Source organism: Athalia rosae, chromosome 5, assembly GCF_917208135.1.
Source record: "Athalia rosae chromosome 5, iyAthRosa1.1, whole genome shotgun sequence".
Classification (NCBI taxonomy): Eukaryota; Metazoa; Arthropoda; class Insecta; order Hymenoptera; family Athaliidae; genus Athalia; species Athalia rosae.
Window position 1 is genome coordinate 3,052,431 of NC_064030.1, and position 23,370 is coordinate 3,075,800.

Below are 23,370 nucleotides of genomic sequence, written 5' to 3' on the forward strand. Positions count from 1 at the left end.
AAGTCGACTGTTCCTTCCCGCTTAAAGCTCTACGTGGTTTTCAAAATGCTTTTCTTGTTTTTTCATTTCTTTTTTCGCTACAAATCTTCGTTGAAAATTTTTGTGATCATTCACCATGTGTGAGCGCAAGGGTTACTCGGGATCAAAATGAGCGAAAAAATTAAGAAAAAAAAAAAACGGAAACAGAAATTGGAATGTAAGAAAAAAAGTCCCTCGATCCTTTATGATTTTTTCTTCGCTATCACCTCTCTTTCTTTCTTTATTTTTTTTTTTTTTACCCGTGCCTCCGTCTCTCTTCGGTAAGTTCTTTCGATCTGATTTCCCTTTTCGCTTCCGTGACACCGCGGAGAGACGGTTACGATTCTAATGCCTCAGTTTTTGACGCATCAAGCAAACAAGGGGATGATAGGATAGTAGGGCTTTTTCAACGTCGGAGGAAAATCCTGATTTCCATGCGGGAAATGTAAATATCCTTTCGCCCAATCTCGCACACTGGTCCCTCGCACTCATATTCACCTACACAATGCCACCGTTATACGTCCGCACAACCGTCGAGCACAGGCGTCGCGACGCTCACCTTGTATAACGTGTGCGTTTTTTTTTCTTTCATACTACCGGATTTCAACCAGAGTCCGTGGCGTGGAGCAGTTCGTATGAAAAAAAAAGAAAAAAAACATCACCCTCGCAAAACCCCTACCACACGCACTCCTGGATCAAATCTTACTTCAACTGGTTATAAAGATATTTAAGTAAAATTTCGAGCCGGCGAAGGGATACGCGGTTTCGCTTTTCCTCCTTTCTCTTTTTTCTTTTTTTTTTTTTTTTTGTCGCAGGGGTGGCGAATATCAGCTCCGTTTTTTGAACAAGGATATCCGGAGTAACGAACAATCCTTAAGCGAGATGAAAAGAGCTCGTTTTTCTCGACGAGGTTACGGTAATCTGGTTCATTTGAAAATTTCTGTGCGATTAGACGCGATTTGAGTGAAAGAAATTTCTACGATCGTTTCACGGGAGGCCTCGGTTTCGGACCAACCGCACGATAATTATACGAAAACGTACCGACCGCAAACGTTTACCATGTACGGCCGGCACCCCTGCCGTCCGAAAGTATTCGAAGGCTGGGGATACAATCGTTCGGAAATTAGCGTGCCCAGTAATTCAATTAATTTAATCTCTCGCTCCGCCGGATACTAGAATGCCGAGGGACGGAAGAAGGGTCGCTGGTTCGGAACTGTGGAGTAGACGGACGTAACCGGTTGCAACTGTTTTTCATTTCTTGGTGTGTCTCACGAGCAGGTACACCGGGTCGTGCGGCTACACGGTACATTTACCTCATACTTATCGAAGTTACATAATATTCATGAAACGGCAGCGATTTCAAAAAACTTCAGCATACCGTGACGCGCGTTTCTCTCCGAAGGCCGGTAAGCGTGAAATATTCTTTTCAAATTCACTTACACGTGCGGGTAAATATAACATTTTGCCTTTTTTTTTTCTTTTCAGTTTTACCGCAATTATATGAAAAGCGACGCGAAGTGACGTAACTAGGCGCCAGTTTTATATCCGCACGTGTACATACCGTGTAAAATTTAATAGACTGCGGTGAATCGGTGGTAATTAAAAGTTGATAAATAAATAAATAAATAAATAAATAAGTAAATAAATAAACCGGTAGCGGAGACGAAAAATACGTACGAGCGTGCAGGTCGTACGGGATAATCTGATCCCCGTTGACTCATTTTTCATGCTTCATGAGGCGATACGAGAATCAAAGTACACCGATACTCGTATAGGGAAGGGTCGGTTGGCAAACCTTATGGGAGTACGCAATTCAATTTGTGGAAACCATTTCATGCGGCTTTGCGGTCGTTCAGATTGCAGAGGTATACTTTAAAGAAAATTCGAGCCGCAACGGCGGAACCGACGCTACGAACGACGAAATCTGAAAAGCTCCGAGCCAACTGGGCCGGAGTAAAAACTATCGACGACGTCACTGCCCCGACGAGGAACGTAACGTCGGCTGATACGTACGAGCGTACGTGTCCCGCGTTTCCGTTCGACAGTCGACGAAAGTCCCGCGACTTTCCGATTCCGTACCGACGACGGAGAAAAAAGGATAGTCGCGAGATGCAAACTCCGCAATTATTTCGAGGATAATCATGGAAAAAAAAAATAACCGCACCAGACGAGTCGGTTGAAGGGTGACCCTGGTGCGAATCTAACCGTTGACATCGGCAAGAAATCCGTTCGCGCGATACACGTACTTGACTGAAATGAACGGGGTGGTGGCCTCGTACCGTTCGTCCGACTAATCATCCCCCGGCACGTTGGGATTTACGTAACAAGAGTTCGTGAACGTCAAAGGTTACGCAATCGTATATACGTATATATAAGGGATGATCAAATAACTACAGCGTCAAATGAAGCTCTACAGCTGATTTAACCCGCGCGTAACGAGCGAGCGAACAAGTATAAATGTAAGGCGTGAGGTACGAGGCATAAGGTGGACCCATATTCAGGCGCGCGGTAACTTCCAAGGATCTGCTTCGATCATTGTTACGTCTGAGGCTAGATGAGAAATAGCGGCATCGGGAATCCTGCGAAATTTGCTAGCTGTTGTCGTCAGCTTGGGCTAGAGAACAGTTGCAGATATTATTTGAAAAACGGCGGCCTGGATTTGCAAGGGTAAAAAAAGTGGGAAAATGCAAAGGAGCCGATTCTCTCTCGTTGATCCGGGAGTGCAAAAAGTGACGTAAAAAAAAGTCGACGGCGGGATAAAGAAGGAAAGAAATAAGACAAAAAAAAAACTGAAATAAAATCATAGTCGATAAATTTGAATAGTATTTGAATAGTTGAATAAATTAACTTGGCTGCAGGATGTGAAACGGAGGAAATGTCAAGATCATCGGGGGCGGTGGTGTAGGTGTACGACACCGACAAAGCGGTCGGAGGTGGGAAAAAAGTTCGTAAACGATCATTCGGCGCCAAGAGTCATCGCCCGGCCGTAGCCTTTCGCAATTACATGAGAGGAGATAAAAGCGGAGGAGATCGAAACAAGGTGAGGGGCAGCGGGGCCGAGAGCGAGAATCGAGAGGAGAGTTTAAGGGTGGTCCGTACCCGGGGGGATCGATACTCGTCTGGAATTGAGATTTGAAGAATACCTTCATAGGTGGCACTTCTGCAGTTTATCGCTCACAAAAGCGAGGCAAACAGAATCTGACAAGTTGTTATCACTTTCCTCATTCATATCCCATTCGTACGAACGTCGTGCACTGGTGCTCCGTCGTGCCGCACGACCTCGGAAAATTTGTCATTTTCTCACATCGAATTTCGAAGTTTTTTTTTTTTTTTTCTCCATCGTGAATAAAATACTTGAAAAAATCAAAAGACGAAAATTCAAGAGTCTGTCTACGGACGAATGAATATTCGGCTCATCGTTAGTGTAGCTATTTTTCAGTGGCTTTGAAATAAATGAGAGTCTGTACAAGGAGAAAAAAAAAAAAAATTCAATATCTATATCGTACGCGAACACACGCTCGTATAACCGACTAATACGTCAGGGTGAAATATAGGGCAAACATGGAGAGCAACCTTCCTTACACGCGGAAGGTATATTAAAGCTAAAAAAAAATGAAAAAAAATGGAAAAAAACTAGGGAGGTAAAAACATGTTTAGGTACGTACAAGCTCGGGTACAAGGGATGTTGTAATTTTATATTTATCTCTCTCTCTCTCTCTCTTTTTCCCCATTTTTTTTTTCCTCTCCCTCCGGCTCCACCCGTCGTTTATACGCCTCTTCGTAACACTGTCGGTACAGCGTGGAGTGTATATCGTTAATTGCCGCATAAAATTAATTTGTGAACGGCTAGGCAACCGAACCGGTGGCTTTATGTAAAGGTATTTTTATGTATATATACATAATTACATAGACCAGGTGATCCGAAATTGACGGCATGGTATTCGAATTTACCGTTATATTGTTCTCCTCGGTTTGACGGTCGAGGTACCGTAAACCCGAGAGGGTATTATGAAATTCGCACGACAAATTGTTACCTCCGAGTCGTGCATCTGTAGAAGAAATAACGGGAACGGTGTAGCAGCTGAGTTAAGAGAAGATAAAGCTTAAAAGTTCATTTACAGCCTCCGTGCCCATTCATCCCTTCTGCCCCCGAGCTTTTGCGAAAGCAGACGACTTTTGAGTTCAAAGATTTTCGGGCTGAAATCCGCGGAGCTCGGAACCCTTTTGTGATACTAAACGTTTCGACGGTAGAGAGTTTCGACTTACGAAGTCTTCGAAACGAGGAGAAAATTATGACGAAGATCCTCTTACGGAAGGTGAAACCCGAGGCGGGACCGGCGGCGGAAATCGAGGGACCGAGGGGCCGACGAGTATAGGTGTAACGAAAAAGTGAAACCGTCTAATCCTGACGGTCTTTGTTGGAAACGGAGAAGGCCTAATAATCAACGGTGAGTAAAATAAATGAAAAATAAGCTCGCGAATTGTTTCTCGATCCATGAAACTAAACCGGAGTCGGAACGACGCCCGTACGTATACATTCAACGCGAGAAACTTTTGGGGAAAAAGTAAATTGTGGGCGTAAAAAATAATAAATTTGCGGCTAATGTTGTTTACGTGCGTTAATGAAAAAGAGAACAGGAACAGAAAAAAAAAAGAAACTGGAACAAACGAAAACAACGAGGGCGCAAGAAAATGAGAATCGAATAAATGAAGGAGGAGAAGGAGGTATAAAAATCTGGGGGGAAATAAGAATGGAAAGAGAAAGGGTGGGATCAACATGAGAAGAATGGAGGGCCAACGATACACGACGAGCGTGAAAAAGGCGAACCTAGACTGGAAAGGGAGAACGACGACGACGATGATGATGATGACGACGACGATGATGAGCAGAGTGAAGAGGTGGGAATAAATAAGTTGCTTAAGTTGACTGCCTAAAAGCATAGGCAAAACACGAGAATCCTCTCCCCACCGCGGCGACCCCCCCGTCCCCGCGACGAGGAGCTGCTGCTGCGGTGAAAAACATAGAGGCAAATATTATTTATGAAAGTATTACGGAAAAGAGGGTGAAGTGGACGGAGACTCCGGAAGATCTCTCTAAAAGCTCCACTGCCGCTTTTCCTTTCCCTAATCCCAACTTCACCCTCCATACTCTCGACCCGCCACCCTCTTCATCCCGCAGTCATTAATCATGCCTTGCTCGTCACGATCTTCACGCGCCCAGTCAAACGAACCCCAGCCAATCCCACTCAACGCGGATATAAGGTAGGTGGCTGCTATTCCTCGCGCTCTTCGCGGGTTAAAACACGGGATGTACGCTTGTTTGGTAAAAGCTCGACAAAAATAGATAAGAGCTTCGAAGCGAAGCGATTCTTTGCCCACGTTTTCTTTCACGTTAGCGAGTCCGAAGTATCGCCGTACGGTCGAATCTAGCGGGCGGGTAGAATGAAAAACCGACGGCGAACGGAGCGAAAAATTTATTACCACGGTTAATATAAAGTAGCCAATCGATAGACTCGAAACACGAGCGTAGAGGGTTCATCCGATGAAGTTGAAGGTCGGTTCGGGTATAACAGTTGGGACAGCTACGAAACTGTCTACCCTAAGCAAACACCTCGCGGTGCGCCACGTCGTCTACAGAGTCAAACAACCGTATGCAAGAAGATGTCAAAGGAGGATGATTCGTCCGGCCCAGCCGCCGGTCGACCCGTCCCCTCTAACCGCTAACCTGCCTACGAAAGCTCTGCTTATTCAGCATTTAGTGTTCGGTGATCACCGAATTCAAGGGGTGGACATTGTCCAGCTTAAAATATATTTCGATCCCCTGAATTCTGGGGGAATGAGGTCGTTGCAAGAATTTCACATGTCTGGTAAATTTTTGGCGAAATAAAATTGGTGTAGGATTCAGACTTGCGTTGTATTCAATTACACTTGTAACGAGTAGACCTAGTGCTGGTGGTCCCTGGGATCAAAGAAAACTCGCGTAGAAAACTTCTGGTTTCACGCAGAGCGGCGGGGACGGTCTCGAGAAGTGCTCGCGATAGTCCGGTAGGAGGTGGTTTAGAATATGGTTTCGGATAACACGTGGATATTGCGCGTAGCCCGGAGCGACTCAAGAGCCCCGGTAGAGGGTCCGCAGCGGAGAGCGCGAGAGCGCGACAGAATGACAAGGACGGATATACACGCGGATAGGAATAGAGAGAGAAATAGAGCGAGGGTCATGAGAGGGTCGTGAGAGGGTCGCGCAGTGTCACCGGAGTGCACTCAGTGTAGGCTCACCGCAACGAATCACCGCACCCCATTCAATTGATTCCCATGAGAAATGGTGGCGTCGCGGGCGGGGGGAGGGAGGGATTCCCATCTCTAATTTACCTTCGGACCTCGATAGATCACTCGGTGAAGGAACACACGAACCCTCTCATCTGGCAGCTATCGGTTGGAACCACGTCGAGCGTCGATCCCCCCCTCCCCCCCGATTCGCGGCGACCGTCCACTAATTTCCGAGCGAAAAAAAAAAACCCCCCGGAGATATTTATCGCCTCATTTCGAACACCGGAAACGGTCAACAAAGCGTGACCGATTCCTCGCGAGTAATTAAATGTTCTCTCGCTGCCACGCCCGTCTCGCGGGACGCTCCTTCTCCGTGCACCGGGTATTTTCATTCGTGACGGTTTTTCGTTGAAATGGTGCGGGAGAATTTGTTCGTCGATGGATTTTGGTTAATCGCGAGGCTTCGTCGGTTTATCAGTCGGGGATAAGATCCGAATCACTCACCGGCTTCTGGGTAGCCTCTGGCGAGTGATTAGTTGTACGACTAGAGCAGAAAGCTCGGGCTAGCTGGTGGTCGAGATTAACGGTAGAAACCGTACGTCGGATCTGAGCAGCGTACGGCCTGCAGATGTAAAGGGAGCGCGAAAGGGGGCGGAGAAGAGAGAGAGAGAGAGAGACCATTATTGTAATCGAGCACCAACATTCGTTCACCGATGTCCGTCGAATCTGTCGGTGTGCGGGGGGTGAACCGATACCCACACAGACAGGGGGGGGGGGGTACTCGCTTTCCGATGTTGCCGACAGGTTCAATTAGATCGGGTTCATGTTGCGATAATTATTAATGATCCCGAGTCTAACGGTCCAAGTTTCTTGTTATAGGTCCGAAGCGGTTTGAGGTCAATATAATTGGATGACTCTAAAAGCGGTGAAGTGCGGAAAATTCAGCTCACAGTGTTTAACCGAGGTGGTAATTCAACAATCGACAAAAGTTCGACCAGACGGATACACTCAGAAGACGAACCAATTCGATCCGGTGTATCCATCGTCACCACTTTCGACGACTTCGACCTAAAGAGCGAACGTGTGGGCGAGACTGGCGAGCTTTTTAGCTTCGCACCCTCCACGCACGCAATAAGCTCAATCGGATATCGCCGAATTCAATTAAGCGAGGAGATAAATGAAAAAGCTGAGAACTTTTTACGAACGGATAACAGAGTCCGTCGATGATAGAAGTTTGCAGTATCGGCATTCCGAGCAATGTTCTTCTCGAGCGCGCTTCGGTAGATTTTCGTCATTTGCGACACCGCGTTCCCCCCCTCCCCCCAATGCAGCGAATTTGTAAGCGGACCCCCGAAGTGCCTTCCGTCGCGTCGTCTGAGTGCATCGTTCATCGGTTACGTCTTGGCGCTCTACATTTATGCGAGAAGGAATAGGGAACACGCTCACCGGTACGAGATACTATTTGCACCAACGGCAGCCACCACTCTATGGCCACGCCGAGGGAGTTCCGACTGCAACGGCTTACGAAATATAGGGATGCACACTTGGAAGTAAGTTGCGGAAGCGAGTGGGGTATCAATGGTGATGCTATTAGCATTAATGGAGACCGCTTAGCTCCTCCGCATCTCTACGGTATAACTTTTACCTGCTGCTCCGCGAAAGAGAGCGAGAGAGAGGGATGAATGTAAGCGGAGAGTCAGTGGCGTCGACCGACTAACGATCATTTTCCTATGACTCGAGGAATTAGCCACCTCCGCGGGGACGGCGGAGGAATATATATCTGACGGGATTTCGGCAATTGCTAACAGCTTTCGCCGGGTAAGCATTAATTAATATTCACCTAATATTCCCGAAGACGTATTAATTCGTGCCCAGTTATCAGACCCACCTAACAGAGATACCCCAAGCAGCGATCCCCCGGTATCCCAGGGTTATCGGCGAGGGACGGGCGCGCGAACTTAGCCGATAATTAACTGGAAATATGTACATCCAGACTAGGACGCATAAATTCTGATCCCCCCCGATTCATAAGAGAGGGGCGGATCATTAGTCGTACGCACGAAAGGACCGAGGAGACAAGAGATAATTTTACGTTATCGTTGTGTTATGTAGCTGTTTATGTAGCGGGGAGTTTATCATCGCCTTTCAATTTCCACGAGGATAATGAAGCCGCGATAACCCGACCTTAACGTGACCCGAACGCGGCCCCTGGCCCTCGGCCCACCCCCGTTGCTCTTTCGACCCGACCGATTCAAAACTTACGCGATATCACCCCGACGATCCGCGTAGCTGCGGCACTACTCCGGGCTGCTTCCACGGTGAAATGAACGAGCGCGCGAACGAATCCGCTACCGCTGGCTCTAATCTAGTCGCACGATTGTCTATAGATTCGTACGTAGGAAGCCGAGCCGGTTAATAGTGCGGAAACATTCGGGATTCATACTGTTTGAATAAAAGCTTCATATGCACGCTATGCAGCCGCCGGTAGGACGCGGTACGTCGGACAATCGGGCGGAGAAATGTAAATATATGAAGAACTGCAGAGTCAATTCAGTGGCGAGGATGCTCTTCGGCGTATCACCTGTTTTTACGTTGGTAGGTAGGTAGGTAGGTAGGTAGGTACGAAACGGCGGCACATATTTTTTTTTTTGCAGGGTATTTTTTTTTTATTTTTGCGCATCGTGGATCAAAAGAACGAGGTGAGTATATATCAGAGACGAGAAAATCCACCAAGTTTATATTCAATAGTTTTGAAAGCCATTCCTATTCATTTTCCTGCAAGGGAGTAGGTATATATTTCATACGGTAATTGTACGCGATTGAATTTCTGGATATTTCGCGGTTGCGGGTGCGACAATAACGCGGATGGCAAACAAATTTATAAAATTAAATTCTAATTTCCAACGTATAACCGCGTAGCGAGTACAGTTTCAACGATGGAGTTCGCAGCGAACTCTCGTATATATTCGCAACGTTCGCTTCGCTGAATAATATCGTTGGAGATATGGATTATTCACATGTTGCTTTATAGGTCAGGCGAAAAACGACGAGCCATAAAATTATTCGACGTATTTTTCAAACAGAAATAATCGAATTTCACCCGCAACTGGAAACGAAGATTAACAACTGATCGTCTCCGTTAATGTACCTTTCGCGGAATATTCCAACGAATCGCTCGGTAGCAAGTACGATAAAATTGAGAAAATATCAAAATTCCGTCATCGATCGTTACGATCGATCCGAGGAACGTGTGACGCTCTCGGGTTTCGCCGACAGTAGCAAAATTTCCGTCGGTTTCGCGTGTGCTTCGGGTAAACAGGGAGAAGCCGAACAAGGACGAGGTTCCGGTTATATACAGCGGGCGGGGGGCCGGCAAACTAAATCGGGGAGAATCGCAGAACCAACAAAAGGGTCGTGGAAGGAGAATTCCGGTTCGTCCACCGAAGCAAACCCCACGCACTTTTGCCGAAATCGTAATAAAATCAAATAAAAAAGCTCGGCGCCCGCTTCGGTCTAACCCGAATCTCGAGCGGCGCAAGTTTACCGGAAACCGGGGCCCTTCTTCCTCTCCCATTCCCGCCCCCCCATCGCTTCCCCTCCGCATCTACATACCGATACGTACGTACGAAAACGTATGGAAAATACCGCTCACGTACGTACGTACGCCGATTCGTGTTTCACTCGAAGATTGACCTTTTCCATCTCGTATGAGGTGGGGGAAGGGAATTAAAAATATTTTAATGAATAAGAATCCGCGGGGAAAAATAGACCCGATTCTCAAGGAGACGTGTAAAAACGAAACAGATGTCAGCGCAACGAAAACTTGAAATCAAAGCGAGAACCTCGGGTGGGTGAGAATCGGAGAAAATCTTCATCAGACTGAACGTTGAGCCTATATTCGTGTGTAATATGGGTTAAGCTTTCGTCGTTGTCTCGTTCAATGTTTATGACAAAGCTCTGTACCACTTAGAGCCGTAAGATTATTGGATAACAGGTGTGCGACTACGAGAATCTCTTGTCTGCTCAGAGCGACGTATACACGATGTTATTAAAGGATTGACATGTTCCGAGATAGGTTCGTGCGTTACTACGGGATCGTGGTATTATTCAATCTGTACGGATTAACGGATCGCAAAGAGCTTCGCAAAATCATATACCCCGAAAGTTCGGAGGTATAGTGGGAGTTGAACAGTGGAAGAAGATCCATGCCGAGAGAATAAGATCGCGAGGGGTTCAACTCTCCCCCCCTCCCTCTCTCTCTCTCTCTCGTCGGACCTCTTCGGAGGCAGACGTTGCGAGGGTGCTTTATAATTCCGTTTCAGTTTCACCGTGTGTCGCGGATAAGTGTACGAGCCGGGATACGGGGTAAAAATAGAATAAAACTCATCGCAAATTCAAATTGGCAAATACCCTCGGCTCATTAATTTCAACGGAGCGACGACAAAGAAGAAGAACAAAACTCCCTCGCGAAGCTTACCCCGACCTTCCGATATTCTACCGAAAACGGGAGACACGTCATACGACTACACGTTAGCCGCTGCAGGTGTCACGGAGTACCGAAGACAGGCGAGCTTAAAATAACAAACACCTCCCCTTCCACACGGGGAGAGGTGAATCCGCACCCGCGTTAGATCCAGACGGTGTACGTTGGTCTTACCGAGAAAGCTTTGAGAAAGACGAGACACTGTATAATGCCTTCCATGGTGTCGCCGGTGAGGCAGAATGTCCCGGTTAGATGTCGACCCTTGCGGCCAAATGCGGAGCACAGGCTAGCTTGTACGAACGCGTTTTGCGATCGTGACGCTGCGGCCAAAGCGGAGGGCAGCGGACCGGCACTCATCAACCGTTCGAGGGAGTCCATCGCTGCTCCGTTTCACTCGATTACGACGAAGAACCGGTAAGTCAAGACGAACGAAACTTTCCACGGAGTGCTCCGAACGTTTCGATGCCGACTCCAACCCCCGCACTCGCGAGGTGTTCTTACACGAACGGCGAAACAATATCGAATTAAGCTCGTGACTCGGGTCACGACGAGGGGAACGAGGTAGGCCCACCTGTGCCCCGACCCTCGGTCCGAGTACCACGTGTGCCCGTCTCTCGCCTCATAAATTCTTGAGAAAAAACTAAATCCCTCTTATCCCTCCGGGATGCTTCGAGCCAACTGGGGTGATACTTCGGCTATTCCGCTTCCTCTTCGCCAAGCCTTACGCTTCGTATTAATCTTTATCGTCGACGTGCTCCTTCTATTTTTCAGGCGTTGATCTTCGCGTCAATTTCGAACGCACCGTCGTCCGCACGCGTATTGCGCGACGTCTGGTACGGAGTCAGAAGTCGAGTCATGATGTGATCGGGGCGAAAATTCACTGCGAATCGAAAGCGAAGCGAAGCGGATATACGTTCCCTCGTTGGCGTTGGTCGGTTTTATCGGGTGTGCTTCAGTTGGGGGCGTTTTGAAGTTTCTGAGAGATCGTGAAGACCTTGGGCGACTGGGATGTCGTTGACGACGGTAGAGACGAGGAGTTCGACGAAGCTGCGTTCATCTGAGGCTCCGGTACTGGAGGTGTCGCGTATCGTATTATCAGATCGCACATTCCGTAGCAGAAGAAGCAGATACCCAATATCATAAGCGTATCCATGTCTCGATGGTTCAGGAGTGGAACAATAACAAAAGTGAGAAGAGCGATCCGAAGGAGGGGAAGTTAATGGGTTTACTCGCCTCCCACTATATTACAGGACTCGAAAACGTCCGTAGAGAATGGGGATGATGGAAGATCGGAGTAAGATATCTTCACCCTTTTCTCTTCCGAGATCCTTTGCTCCCGGCTATAAAGGATATATATCCCGAAACGGGGTCCTCCGAGTCAGATAAACCGTACCGCAGATCTGATCTCAGCGCGTCCGTCACCAAAAATGAGCACTGCACAAAATCATGATACCATAAGATCCTTGGGAACACTTGTTTTTATTTTTCTTTTTTTACTTCTTGTTTTTTATCCACAACTTCAACTCACTCGAATACGTATATTGGAACTGTTCTTCCAACAGTCATAAAAATACTGTAGCACTTCAGCGGCAAACTTTTCTCGCTTATATAACTTCCGACAGATCGTCACACTGAACTCGGAGAGGATCCCGGATGGTGCGGAGAGTAAAATTTCCGAGATAATTTCACACGCGAAATAAAATAAATAAAATGAACGAAAAAAAAAAAAATTTATCTTGCCAGTGAATGTAGGCGACAGACCGTTTTGTTTTTTTTTTTATTCAATTCAATGGGCAGTAGGGATTAATTAAAATGATTAAGCAATACGCTTTGACGTGTTCACCCTTCACTAATTATTATTTATTTGTTTGCTCGTTTTTCTTTTCTATTTATTCACGTTAATTCCTCCGTTCGCAAAGCTGCTTATTTTTTTGGCGCTTGTGTAACGAACAAATACTGAGAAAACACCACCCCCGCGTCACATCGCGCAAAATTTTTCCTCCAAACGAAGAAACGTTGAGAAAATAATTGAAAATTACAAATAATTCTTCGACACCAAATTCACGAGCCACGTGATAATTGTGAAAAAAGCCAAAGTAGAGACGGAAGGTCAAGAACGGTGATGAGCTGAGAACGCACAGCGGAAATTCGAGATTTTGCAGTCGATTCTTTTCTTCAATTAGTTGTTTTTTGTTTTTTTTTTTCTCTGTCGCCGGTTTTCGAGTCACCGATAAAACGACGCGTCGGGATGCGGCGCGGCGAATACTATCTGCCGAGTATTCGCGAATTCGTCGGTGTCGATGATCCCTCGATAGAGACGAACGACCGCGTTACTGTGTCGATGAAACGCGAAACAATAATCCGTTGAGTAACAGATGCAATTTTTCAAAAAAACACGCGAAACTGTCACCCCTCGATCGGTACGACGCTCAGCGTATGACTACACCATGGTCGGTCGTCGGCTGGATACCCGATTTGGGGCGGGAGGATTGAGGCAAGCTGGGCGACGGCGCGGCCCGCGGCACCGCAACCCCCGACGTCTCTCTCGCCCCAGCCTTCGACGACGCCCCGATCTCCTCGTCCTCCTTCTCCTCCTCCTCCTCGTCATCGTCCTCGTCCTTCTGCTGCTTTTCGATGCCGCTGCTCCGGATGAGCGAATGGAACAGAGGCGATTGGCGCATCGAGGAGATACTTACCTGGGTATCCCGGTCGCCCGTCTCGTCCTACTACACGTATTCGCACCTGTAAATTTGCGGGGTATTTTGGCGAGAACTCGATCATATACGACGTCCCCAATTTTCGCTCCCCTGCGGCGGGCGTGATATCGTGATTGATTGGTTTGTCCCGACTTTTAGCACCCGGGGGTGCGCGCTGCACCGTTCGTAAACGACTTTTATACTCTTATGGCACGTCTGGTTCACGCGAGGTATTCCTGAATTTGACTTTCCAACCTCACTTCTCGATCCTCCAGGACTCTCCCTCTCCCAGCTATTCGTCCCTCCCTCCCCCCCGCCCCCTCTCTCTCTTTCTCTCTCTCTCTCTCCCTCTTTTACCCTACACCGTCACCGCCAAGTAATTCCGATTGCTTTTCGTTTGCTTACTTCGTGGAGTTCTTCGGAAAGCGCGGGTTGTATGGAGAGGAGGGGGAAAAAAATACTTCGAGTCTCAATTTAAAATTCCAAACTTTGACTTTGATTGGAAACTGTGTGGTGTGGTTAATCTTTGTACGAAGTGAATATAACTCCAATGAATAATATACATATAAACTTTGAACGCGCTTTAACCTTTCTCGAATATCTGATCGGATCTACTCAAATTTCTCCTGCGGTAATTTCGTCCTTCATCCACACACGTGTCGACCGATAGCGGATCGAACTTGTCGTTATCGTCGTCGATGATATTTTCACGCACACGCGGAACCAGAGGTCCAACGATTCCCTGCAATTTGACATCGAATCACTTTTCGGATCGCATCCCATTCGGAAAATGGTTTCGATAGTGTTAGAAGAGGAGTTATACGGTCGTTGTCGGAATCCCTGAAGAGACACCTTGCGGGACCCTACCGAAAAGCGACGAATGTGAGAATGTAAGAAGTGCACAGAGACGAAGAAAAAAATCAAGGGCAGTTATAGAAGGTAAAAATGTAACACGATACCTTCCAAAGAACTAGGGGTGAAAAGAAAAAAAAAAAAGAAAAAAGAGTTTGATTTACTGAGATTCTTCGTTGCGAGTTCAGCGTCTTCCGCTCTGTATCCGCAGCTTTATATTCTTCGATAGAACAGATAGAAAATAGCGTACTGTGCACGATATCAAAAAAAATATAAATATAAATAAATATACATATATATTTCCTCGCCGAATCATGATAAGAGCGAAGACCTAAAAGTAAAAGGTGTGGAAGGAGAAAGTAATATCGTTCTCACATCGATATTATTTTACCGGTGGCTATATATACATGTGTACATACAACAGGTATATAATGTAGTTATACGTATATACATATAATATCGAGACAAAATTGGTTGTGAAAATTTCGTTATTGACTCCACACCCCCGTAAATTTTCCATTAACGATCCCTGCACACCGTTAAATACAATCTGCGTTCAAATAGAAGCGCGACGCGTACACGCGATCCTGTTGAATACAAGTCCCCTGTATACCCGCGTAACAAGTTTTTCGCGGGACTCGCAATCAGCTGCAGCGGCGCTAGCCTTACGCGAGATACACCGAATGAGCGTGAAGTAGACTAAAAACGACGTGAATAGAGAGAAGAAAAAAAAAACAACAACAAGTTGATAATGACAAAGAAAAGCTCACGCGGGAATAAATATATATTATTCGGATCGGAGTTGAAGTCGCGCTCGCGTTTCATTCCTCGATAATAACCGGCGAGTAAAGATTTTACCGTTCTTAGAAAACCTTATTTCGATTTGAAAATATATCTAACGCCGCCAACTCCGCAGACGTCTCAATAAATAGAATCATACGTATATTGTACGTTCATATCCGTTCTGAAGGGAGCGAGAAAGCAACGCCGCGAAGAAGAGAGCTGTATTATGTAAATAACAAAATTGCATAACTAGAGTGTCGCCGACACACCGTGTACATGTATACATGGATGTATATCGGGGTAGCGCTGCAATATTTTATTCATAAAATCCCATACACTTTGTGGAATACAAATATTTCGAATTAATTATAATATAAAATGATATTATCGGAGGCGCCGTCGGCGAGAGGATCATAATTAGCCTCTTACATTAACTTTAATCGATAAACGAGTGGAGAGTACTTTACGTGATATAAATTTCTTGAGATATGCTTCGCCAATAATTATTCTCGCGCCATTCCACGACGCCATTGTTGTTTGTCCCACCAACAGAGAGAGAGAAAGAGAAAAAAACGAAAACGAAAACGAAAACGAAGAAAAATAGAAAAAAGGGGAAAAGAAAGGGAAGAAACGGAGTCTCGTTCGTCTTTCAAGGGTCCGCGAACCGCGGGGTACCCACCAACAATGCCCAAAGTTATTTGAATAATTAATCAATTAATTTTCATTCCGCGAACGCGGTTGGAAAAGCACAAAAGGCATGTGGGTAGTAAAAAGAAAACGATGAAATACCGATCTCTGACCAATCAATTTCTTCGCAAAAATACCGCCGGTTACTCGGTTAAAAATGTAACTCGTGCGGCGAGTAAAGCGAACGTAAGACGTACGTTCGGAGTATGAGAACTACACGGGGTGAATTTCGGTCCTGGTGAGATGGTAATGTGCGGCGTTTCGTTCGGCAAAGACCACCGCAGGCTAGAATATTTAGTGCTATATAGCTGTTCGCCTTCTAACTATTGATATATTCCGACGTTTACGACTTCGGCGCAACTTCCTGTGTAATCTATGGGCGTACTTCGATTGTAAATTTTAAACCGTGACTCAATCCGCCACCCGTATACGCTCTTCGTTGTTCCGATCGAAAACTTGAGAAATTTATACCGCGAAACTGAACCAACAGCCAGAGGAATGAGAGAGAAACGTTGAAATTCCAGAATTTTCGATACCTGTATGCACGGACTTCTGATGGTGGAAAATTTCGCGTCGTCTCCAACTCGCTAAAAACTCGTAAACTGATCGATATTTCTTTTTTCAAATTCCCGTTATCTAGACAAAGTTTTCAGATGGAATCAAGTAGATTTCGTTACTTGGATATCGTCATTTTGGGATCGAGGAACGTTTTTGGAATTTCCCTGACAGCTGCGAGTCGGCCCGGCACATCCCATTTGTCCAGGCGTCGCGAATCGCACAGCGAATGCGATTTCATTACCAGAATCTTATCGGCGCAATCGCGCATCGGTTACCAAAAAAATGGAAACGCGAAGGAGAATAATTATCCGCCGTTGCTGTTGCAAAATAAATAAATCATCCCTGCGAACTGTTTCATGCAGGGAAAAGTCTGCTATCTCCAGAAAATCACAAATCCCAAGATTTATACCTATATGCTCCGCATTCGTTCGGAGATAATCCGGAAGACGTATGTATATACATCGCTCTGCCCGCCGTACATGTAAACGTGAAAAGGGAAGAGGTTCGCTTGAAATTTAGATTCAGCAATTTAAGTTATAGAAGAGTTGATACCCCGAGAGTACGAGGAGGAGGATATCGTGAATACCTTCGGCGAGCGAGGAGCTCTCGTTTCTGCCGCTATAGCTGTAACCGAGGCGCTGCTTCTTTCTTAGCGATCAACTTTTTTACGAGGACTCGAAAATTTTCCTCCGTCGTTTCGCCGCAGCGGTGCAGCGAATCCCTAGCCTTGAAGAATATGAATACACCGTGACGAATGTCGTGGGGAAACTGAAGCGTTCGAATAAAGCTGCACTTCGTACGTAACCTCGGCTTTTTCTCGGACTTATTTCAACGTACGAACGCGAGCGGATCGAGCGGTGGAGATGGACCAAAGCCGAGCACTCGAGAGTCACGGCAATGGCGCAAAATGTGGATTAATTTTACAATTGCATGAGCAGGATAAATTTTGTGCGACCGACAACAGCGCGGGGTTTCGGTTGGTACGGATTGCGGTTGACTTTGAGGAGATATCGGCGCGATCCACGGTCAATCACTCGAGTACCTGCCAATTAATCAACGAATCAATCGGTTCGCATTTATGCTTTTATTGGAGCGGCAATTGCACGCGCTCGACACATTTCATTTTATTTGTCGTTTGAATTTTTGACCCGTAACTTATTTCTTCGCTATCACATCATTATGTTTCACACGCATGTGAGTAGTTCTTTTTTTTTTTTTTATTTTTTTTGTCGGTCTACCAATTTTTCCCATCGAGTTTTTTCTGATTTTTCACTTTTTGGGATCGATAAATTGGCGATAACTCGATCAATTTTATAGATAGATCAATTTTACTTGTGAATTCGGATTCCTGGGGTCAAAATACATGAGTGCAGCATACGAAACCTCGAAAAACAAAGAATCCCGCGTCATGTAGCGCGGTAAAAGTATGTATATAAATCAAAATCGAAGGGAAGGTATAATTCAGCTCGTATAACGGAGTGCGTTTCTCTCGTTATATCGTTGATAACTATGTACACAGAGGTCAATTTTCCGGGGTAGCTTTTGACCGGTCAATAGACGCCCGTGGGTCGTTAATAGTTCCGTAACTGTTTCGGATATACCACGTCAGCGACCGCGGTTTGCGGTCTGTGCCGCTGCAGGATGGCCAAAGTTTGACTCACTTCCGTTTATACGACGCGAATTCTGCAGGTTTCAATGAACCGGAGACACGTCGATTCCGTATAACGGAGTCCGTATCTTACACCGAAGGCAGGCCGTCATTCGCAGGTGCAAATTATTGGGAGTAATACGTCATCTCTTACAATCGGGACAAGTTTCACCGAATCGTCTCTTGCTTGTCAAACTATTCGCGGTACAGAGATACGAGAAACGTCTACCGCGCGAATATAATTGCGCCAAAGATATCAGGAATTTCTCTCTGAGCGGAGGGTAAGAAAAAAATACACAGAAATTTCGTATGACTTGAAAAAAGTAAAATATACAATCCAGCTAAATATCAAGATACCGCGAGTCGTTTCTGTAAAAATATTTTACCAGTCGTTCAAGCTTCCCCTGTATATTTTACATTTTTTCTCCTTCTTCCTTTCCCTTTTCCGTTCCATTATTACTTCAATTTTCTTCGCGAACAATTAATTCGAATCAGGGTTTTCCGGTTTCACCCCAATTACCAGTGGCGTAGGAAACCCCAGTAGGGGGGGTCGCGTGCCACGAGCTGCTACTTGTCTCCGTAAATGCAATTTAGTAATAGTCATCGAAAATATATATCACCCAGATCCCGGTTGGTATCAGTGTACGTTGATATATAGGCTGTACATCGTAGTGTACACGTACATACGTATATACCACCGTATCGTGTATTAGTTTGCCCTAATTAACTCTGTCGCGCGTGTTTTTGCAGCTGATTAATCACCGCGCGGCAATTGTGCGCCCGATAAGTAGGGAGCCCCAAGTACAACACGAGGGGTGGGTTAGAGCGTACATCGGCTTACGTACGTATAAATAGGTATACACCTGTACGAGTACGTGTGCGGACGAATCCCCTCGGTTAAATCAGTCGACGGTGGGGAAAAATTTTCAAGAGGCTTATCGCACACACCGACGCGCTATGCGGAGTTAATACGATCAGGCATACGCGTTCTGCAACATGCGTTATGCCGTACACACGATATACACGGCGCTGCAGCTGCATCCACGGAAAATGGCTATACGTACCTACCAGGAGGTGGAGGTACACGATTCGCGTGGAATATCGATACCGGTGACAGAAAATTTCTTCACTTGTTCATTTATTTTCTATTTCTCTTTTTTCCACTTACCGCAGACGATCCAAGTTTCAGCACCGGGCGAGCGAATTATTTCTACATACTCGCTCAATTGTACTTACTGAATTTTATCTCGTATATCGATACGGCGATAGAAAAGCGAATTGGGAACATCGAGGTAATACGTACCTGTAACAAAAAGAAAAACGACGATATTGAACAGATGTTAAAAAAATGTTTGAAGATGTCAGGATTACACACGTGACGACAAAGTTAAGCTGGTTCGCTGAAAATACGAAGGGGATGAATATCAAAAGGGGGTTCGTTTTTCGCTCCGCGTGATTATCGGGAATGAAAATGGAGTGGAGAAGAGTAGGGAAAAAAAATGAGAGGAAAAAAGAAAAACCCGGAATGTGATATCGTCGGTAAGAATGTGACAGTTGAAACTAACAATAAGGGGAAAGAGGGAAGTTGCGAGTGTAGAGTGTATTTCTATATACAAGTTGGTCGCGAGTATGAAGTTCAGTAAAAGTTTATATACGGTAGAAACTCATAAAGCACTAAACAAAAGGGTAAATCTTTTAATCCTCTTTGATAGCTTTTCCAGAAGCGAGAGTAGAAACTGCGTTCGAGTGTACAACTTTTATTCTCCTTTCGGTACGCGATATACATACGCCGCTGATGGCCGCTCGGCGACGCGTGCGTTTCTTTTTTCATTCATCTCCAACTTTAATCTTCGCTCTCCGTCGATATTATAGTTGTTTCGTATCGAGCGTTGGATCTTGTTTTTCCGATACTCTCGTTAAATCCTCGCCTCCGACGTTATCGCCGTCAGGTCGATAGCTAATTCAAATAGGTTTTCTCATAGTACTAGAGGAATCGAGACGACGGAGACGACGGCTGAATAACGATCAAGTTGATCGCAATATTTCTCATCGTTCGCTGCACTCGAACCGCAAAAATGTCGCGCGAGCGATCCGAATTCCATCAAACCGCGAGGAATTCAAACACCTAGGCGGCTGCACTTCGCAGGCTAAATAAGCAAAATCGTCGCGTCCCTCCCCGTCGCATAATCCATGCATGCGCGTACACGTGTATCTCGTACACGGACACATTTCCCACACATACCCTCGTCAACCGCACCTATGTCCTAGATTTTGACATCCGTCGCCTCCAAGACCGCAAAGATATCGGAGGGAACTTCGCCCTGATGGAATACAAAATTTGCGGGGGTTGAAATTCCCCCCACAGTTAATAATTCGCAACGCTTTCTGAATTCTTCAAATTCGTGAATAATTCCTCTCTACCTCTCTGGTATAATTAGCCGTATTACGACGACGACGAACGTCTCTCACCTCCATCTTTTTCCGAGACGTATCGTTTTCCAAGTGTATCGACGAATACGTTTTTATCCACAGTAGCGTCTATAATCCCCGGGGGAGGTTAGTTCGGTACTCCGAGCGAGTAAAGATCTCGCGTTATCTTTTAGCGATCCCTTTTAAATTCGAAGCGTCACGTTTATGCCGCGACTACTCCCCTTAGCGCCAATTTTTTTTATATCCGCGGGTACGAGTGCACCGATACACGGTCGGTCTTCGGTTTATCTCTTCTCACCTTTTCGCGAGGGATGTTGACGCGGGGGGTATGAGAATAAGAGGGTGGCTCGTCGGGGTCTTTCGGTACGTGACCTCGGGACCGGCGTGACGTAGAAAACAAGATTTACGATCGCACGTGAATTAACGCGGCTTTTTTTGGACCCGCACGGGGTAGGGTGGCGAGCGAAACGGAGGGGGGGGGGGAAGGGGGAGGGATAAAAGACCATATAACGGGGTTTGCATTACTGAGCGCTCGCCGACAGGTTCCTCCCGCAAAAAAATTGTAATCGCGGACTTCGTAACGCCCTGGATGAAATTGGTGTTGAGTGAACTAAAGTGAAGCGAAGTGAAGTGAAGCGAAGCAAAGTACAGGGCTGTACAGGGTAACGCACCGTAGGTGATACAACACAAAGGGGGGGGGGGGGGGGGGGGGGGGGGGGGGGGGGGGCGAATGTAATACAATACAAATTAAGCCGGTATTTATGCCCCGGCACCGCTGGAGGTTCGATGTCGGCGGTATAAATATGTAAAACGTACAAATTTCTTCGTTAAATTGAAATGCAAATTTTTCAGAGATCCTTCACGAACGAAGCAAAACAAACTTCGATGGGATGTACATCAACGTTACACGAAATGCACTTTACTTGATTTTTGCTATCGAAGTGCCTGCATGAAAAGTAAAATAAAACTTCAGTCGCTCGATAAAATTAATGAGGGTCAAACTTTATCACAAAGACTTTTTCCGTTATCCGACGTTTGACAATACTGTTGAAATTTTTGGTGAAAAAACACCAGAGACTATAGTCTTAGCATATTTTCGACCCAAGATTTTGTCACTTGTGTATGAAATTTTGTATAATATAAAGGAATAGGTATTTATACGTATAGCAGATGTATTATCGGTGGAGATATGTGTATTGGGTCGCGAGAGTTCGCGGTACAACGTGGTTGTTTACGAGTTATCATGTTGTTCTTGTAACTTCCCCGTCGCTATTCCTCTTCTTCCAGGACCAAGGATAGTTCGGTAGCGAGAAACTTTAGCCCCAAGTACGTGCTGCACCTATATGTATGGGAATCTGTTAACTCGCGAGGGATATTCGGAGAAGTGAGACACAGTAGTTGGCGCAGATGTCTCATCGTCGGTGTCGCGGGGCGTCAGACGGACAAAGTATATAAATTACTACACATAGATCTGTAGGTACGAACGTACCTACATCGTTTCCATCAACGATGGAGGGAGAGGGAATCCGAAGATCGGTAACTTCGAGCGAAAATGTTGAGGGTAAAATTGATAAAAGGAGAGAGAGAGAGAAAAAAAAAAATCAACCGAGAGAGAAAAGGAGAGACCGAAATTGCCGGAGCTGGCGAAACCGTCATGGAAGAAAAGTTAAATTGAAATATCCTGTCTGTCATCCGACGACTCGCCGAAGTACTTGCCCTCCGTTTTTAACGGCCGGACTAAAATAGGAGGAGAAAAGGCCGGGAATGAACATAAAAAAATCAGAAAGGGAGGGGGGGGGGGGGGGAAGGGCGAGAAGCAGAAGTAAAAATTAATTGCATGAAAATCACAGCGAGATGGACGAACGGCGCCGAAAAATTAAGTGGAAAACTCGGTCATCGGTACGGCGCGTGAGCGAATCGCCGCTTAATCGTTTCATTCATCGGAATCTAGTTTTTCTTCGCGTGTAAGTACCTGCGTGTACACGGCGGTGTTGAAGTCAGCTTAATTTTATAGCCGTCTCAAATTCGCGCGGAGCGATCTCTTCTAAACGTTTTTAAGAGAACTGCAACGAATCTATTATAGGTACGAGTTTGATTAGAGCGTATTTTCATCGCCAATTTTCGGAGGAAATCACGACCGTTGAATCGAAGTGATCCGAGATTCTATGAAAGCGTTGTGGAGTGGAGGACCGGAACTCCAATTTTCTTCTTTAAAAGTTTATCCCGAGAAATCATCGGGGCGTCCGTTGCGTCCGGCTAAAACTTTTCCGCTCCATTTTTGATGAAAACGTCAAAGGTGTTCCTCGCGAGTTCCTCTTTTAAAAAAGGGACTCGAAATTGAACGCACCGTAGGTGCAACGCGATATCGCGTACGGACGTGTAACGGAGAGAACCCGCGGATCAATCTAATCCCGATTCATCATATCCGATATGAATAATTGACGGACATTCACTCGAATCGAATTACCTAACCCCATAAATTTCGCTGTTCGGTAGCTGTTTTACACGTTGCACGCGTCGCGTACGAACTCGTTAGCTTCGCTATATTTTTTCGCCATTCATTTTTCGACCGCGACACGGTAGAGCTTATCGTCCTCCTGCCCTGAACTCGCGATGAATATTCGTACCGTGCTCGGATTCCGAAAATTTTTTCAAACATTTCACGAAACGGAATCAATCTCTGCAAAGAATATATAAAATACTGGATGGAGATCAATTGTAATTTTGTTTGTCATTCGTCTTATAAATAAATCCACGCGATACGAAGTAATATACGTACGTTAACCCACGCACCGGAACACATAGAGGAGGATGCGCAGATGTAATATGATTTTACGTAAATGTACGACGAGCCAAGTTGGAAATATCCCATGCATATGAATATACGAAATGAATAGGGTAGGTATACGCCCTCTAACAAACTATGTAAGAGCGAGAGCGAGAGAGAG

At 45.8% G+C, this 23,370-nt stretch overlaps 1 protein-coding gene across 4 annotated transcripts in view; it reads right to left on the reverse strand.

Annotated features, from left to right (window-relative positions):
• The window catches only part of LOC105692913 (neurobeachin), a 165,448-nt gene extending 152,591 nt beyond the window's left edge, over positions 1-12,857 (reverse strand). For 2 of the 4 annotated variants that reach the window (XM_048655901.1, XM_048655899.1), the window contains exon 1: positions 10,943-12,857. In XM_048655901.1, the coding sequence (XP_048511858.1) occupies positions 10,943-11,146 (204 nt within the window). In that variant the 5' untranslated portion in view covers positions 11,147-12,857. The remainder of the gene's footprint in view (positions 1-10,942) is intronic. The other 2 variants (XM_048655900.1, XM_048655902.1) reach the window with 1 other exon arrangement.
• Positions 12,858-23,370: the final 10,513 nt, after the last annotated feature.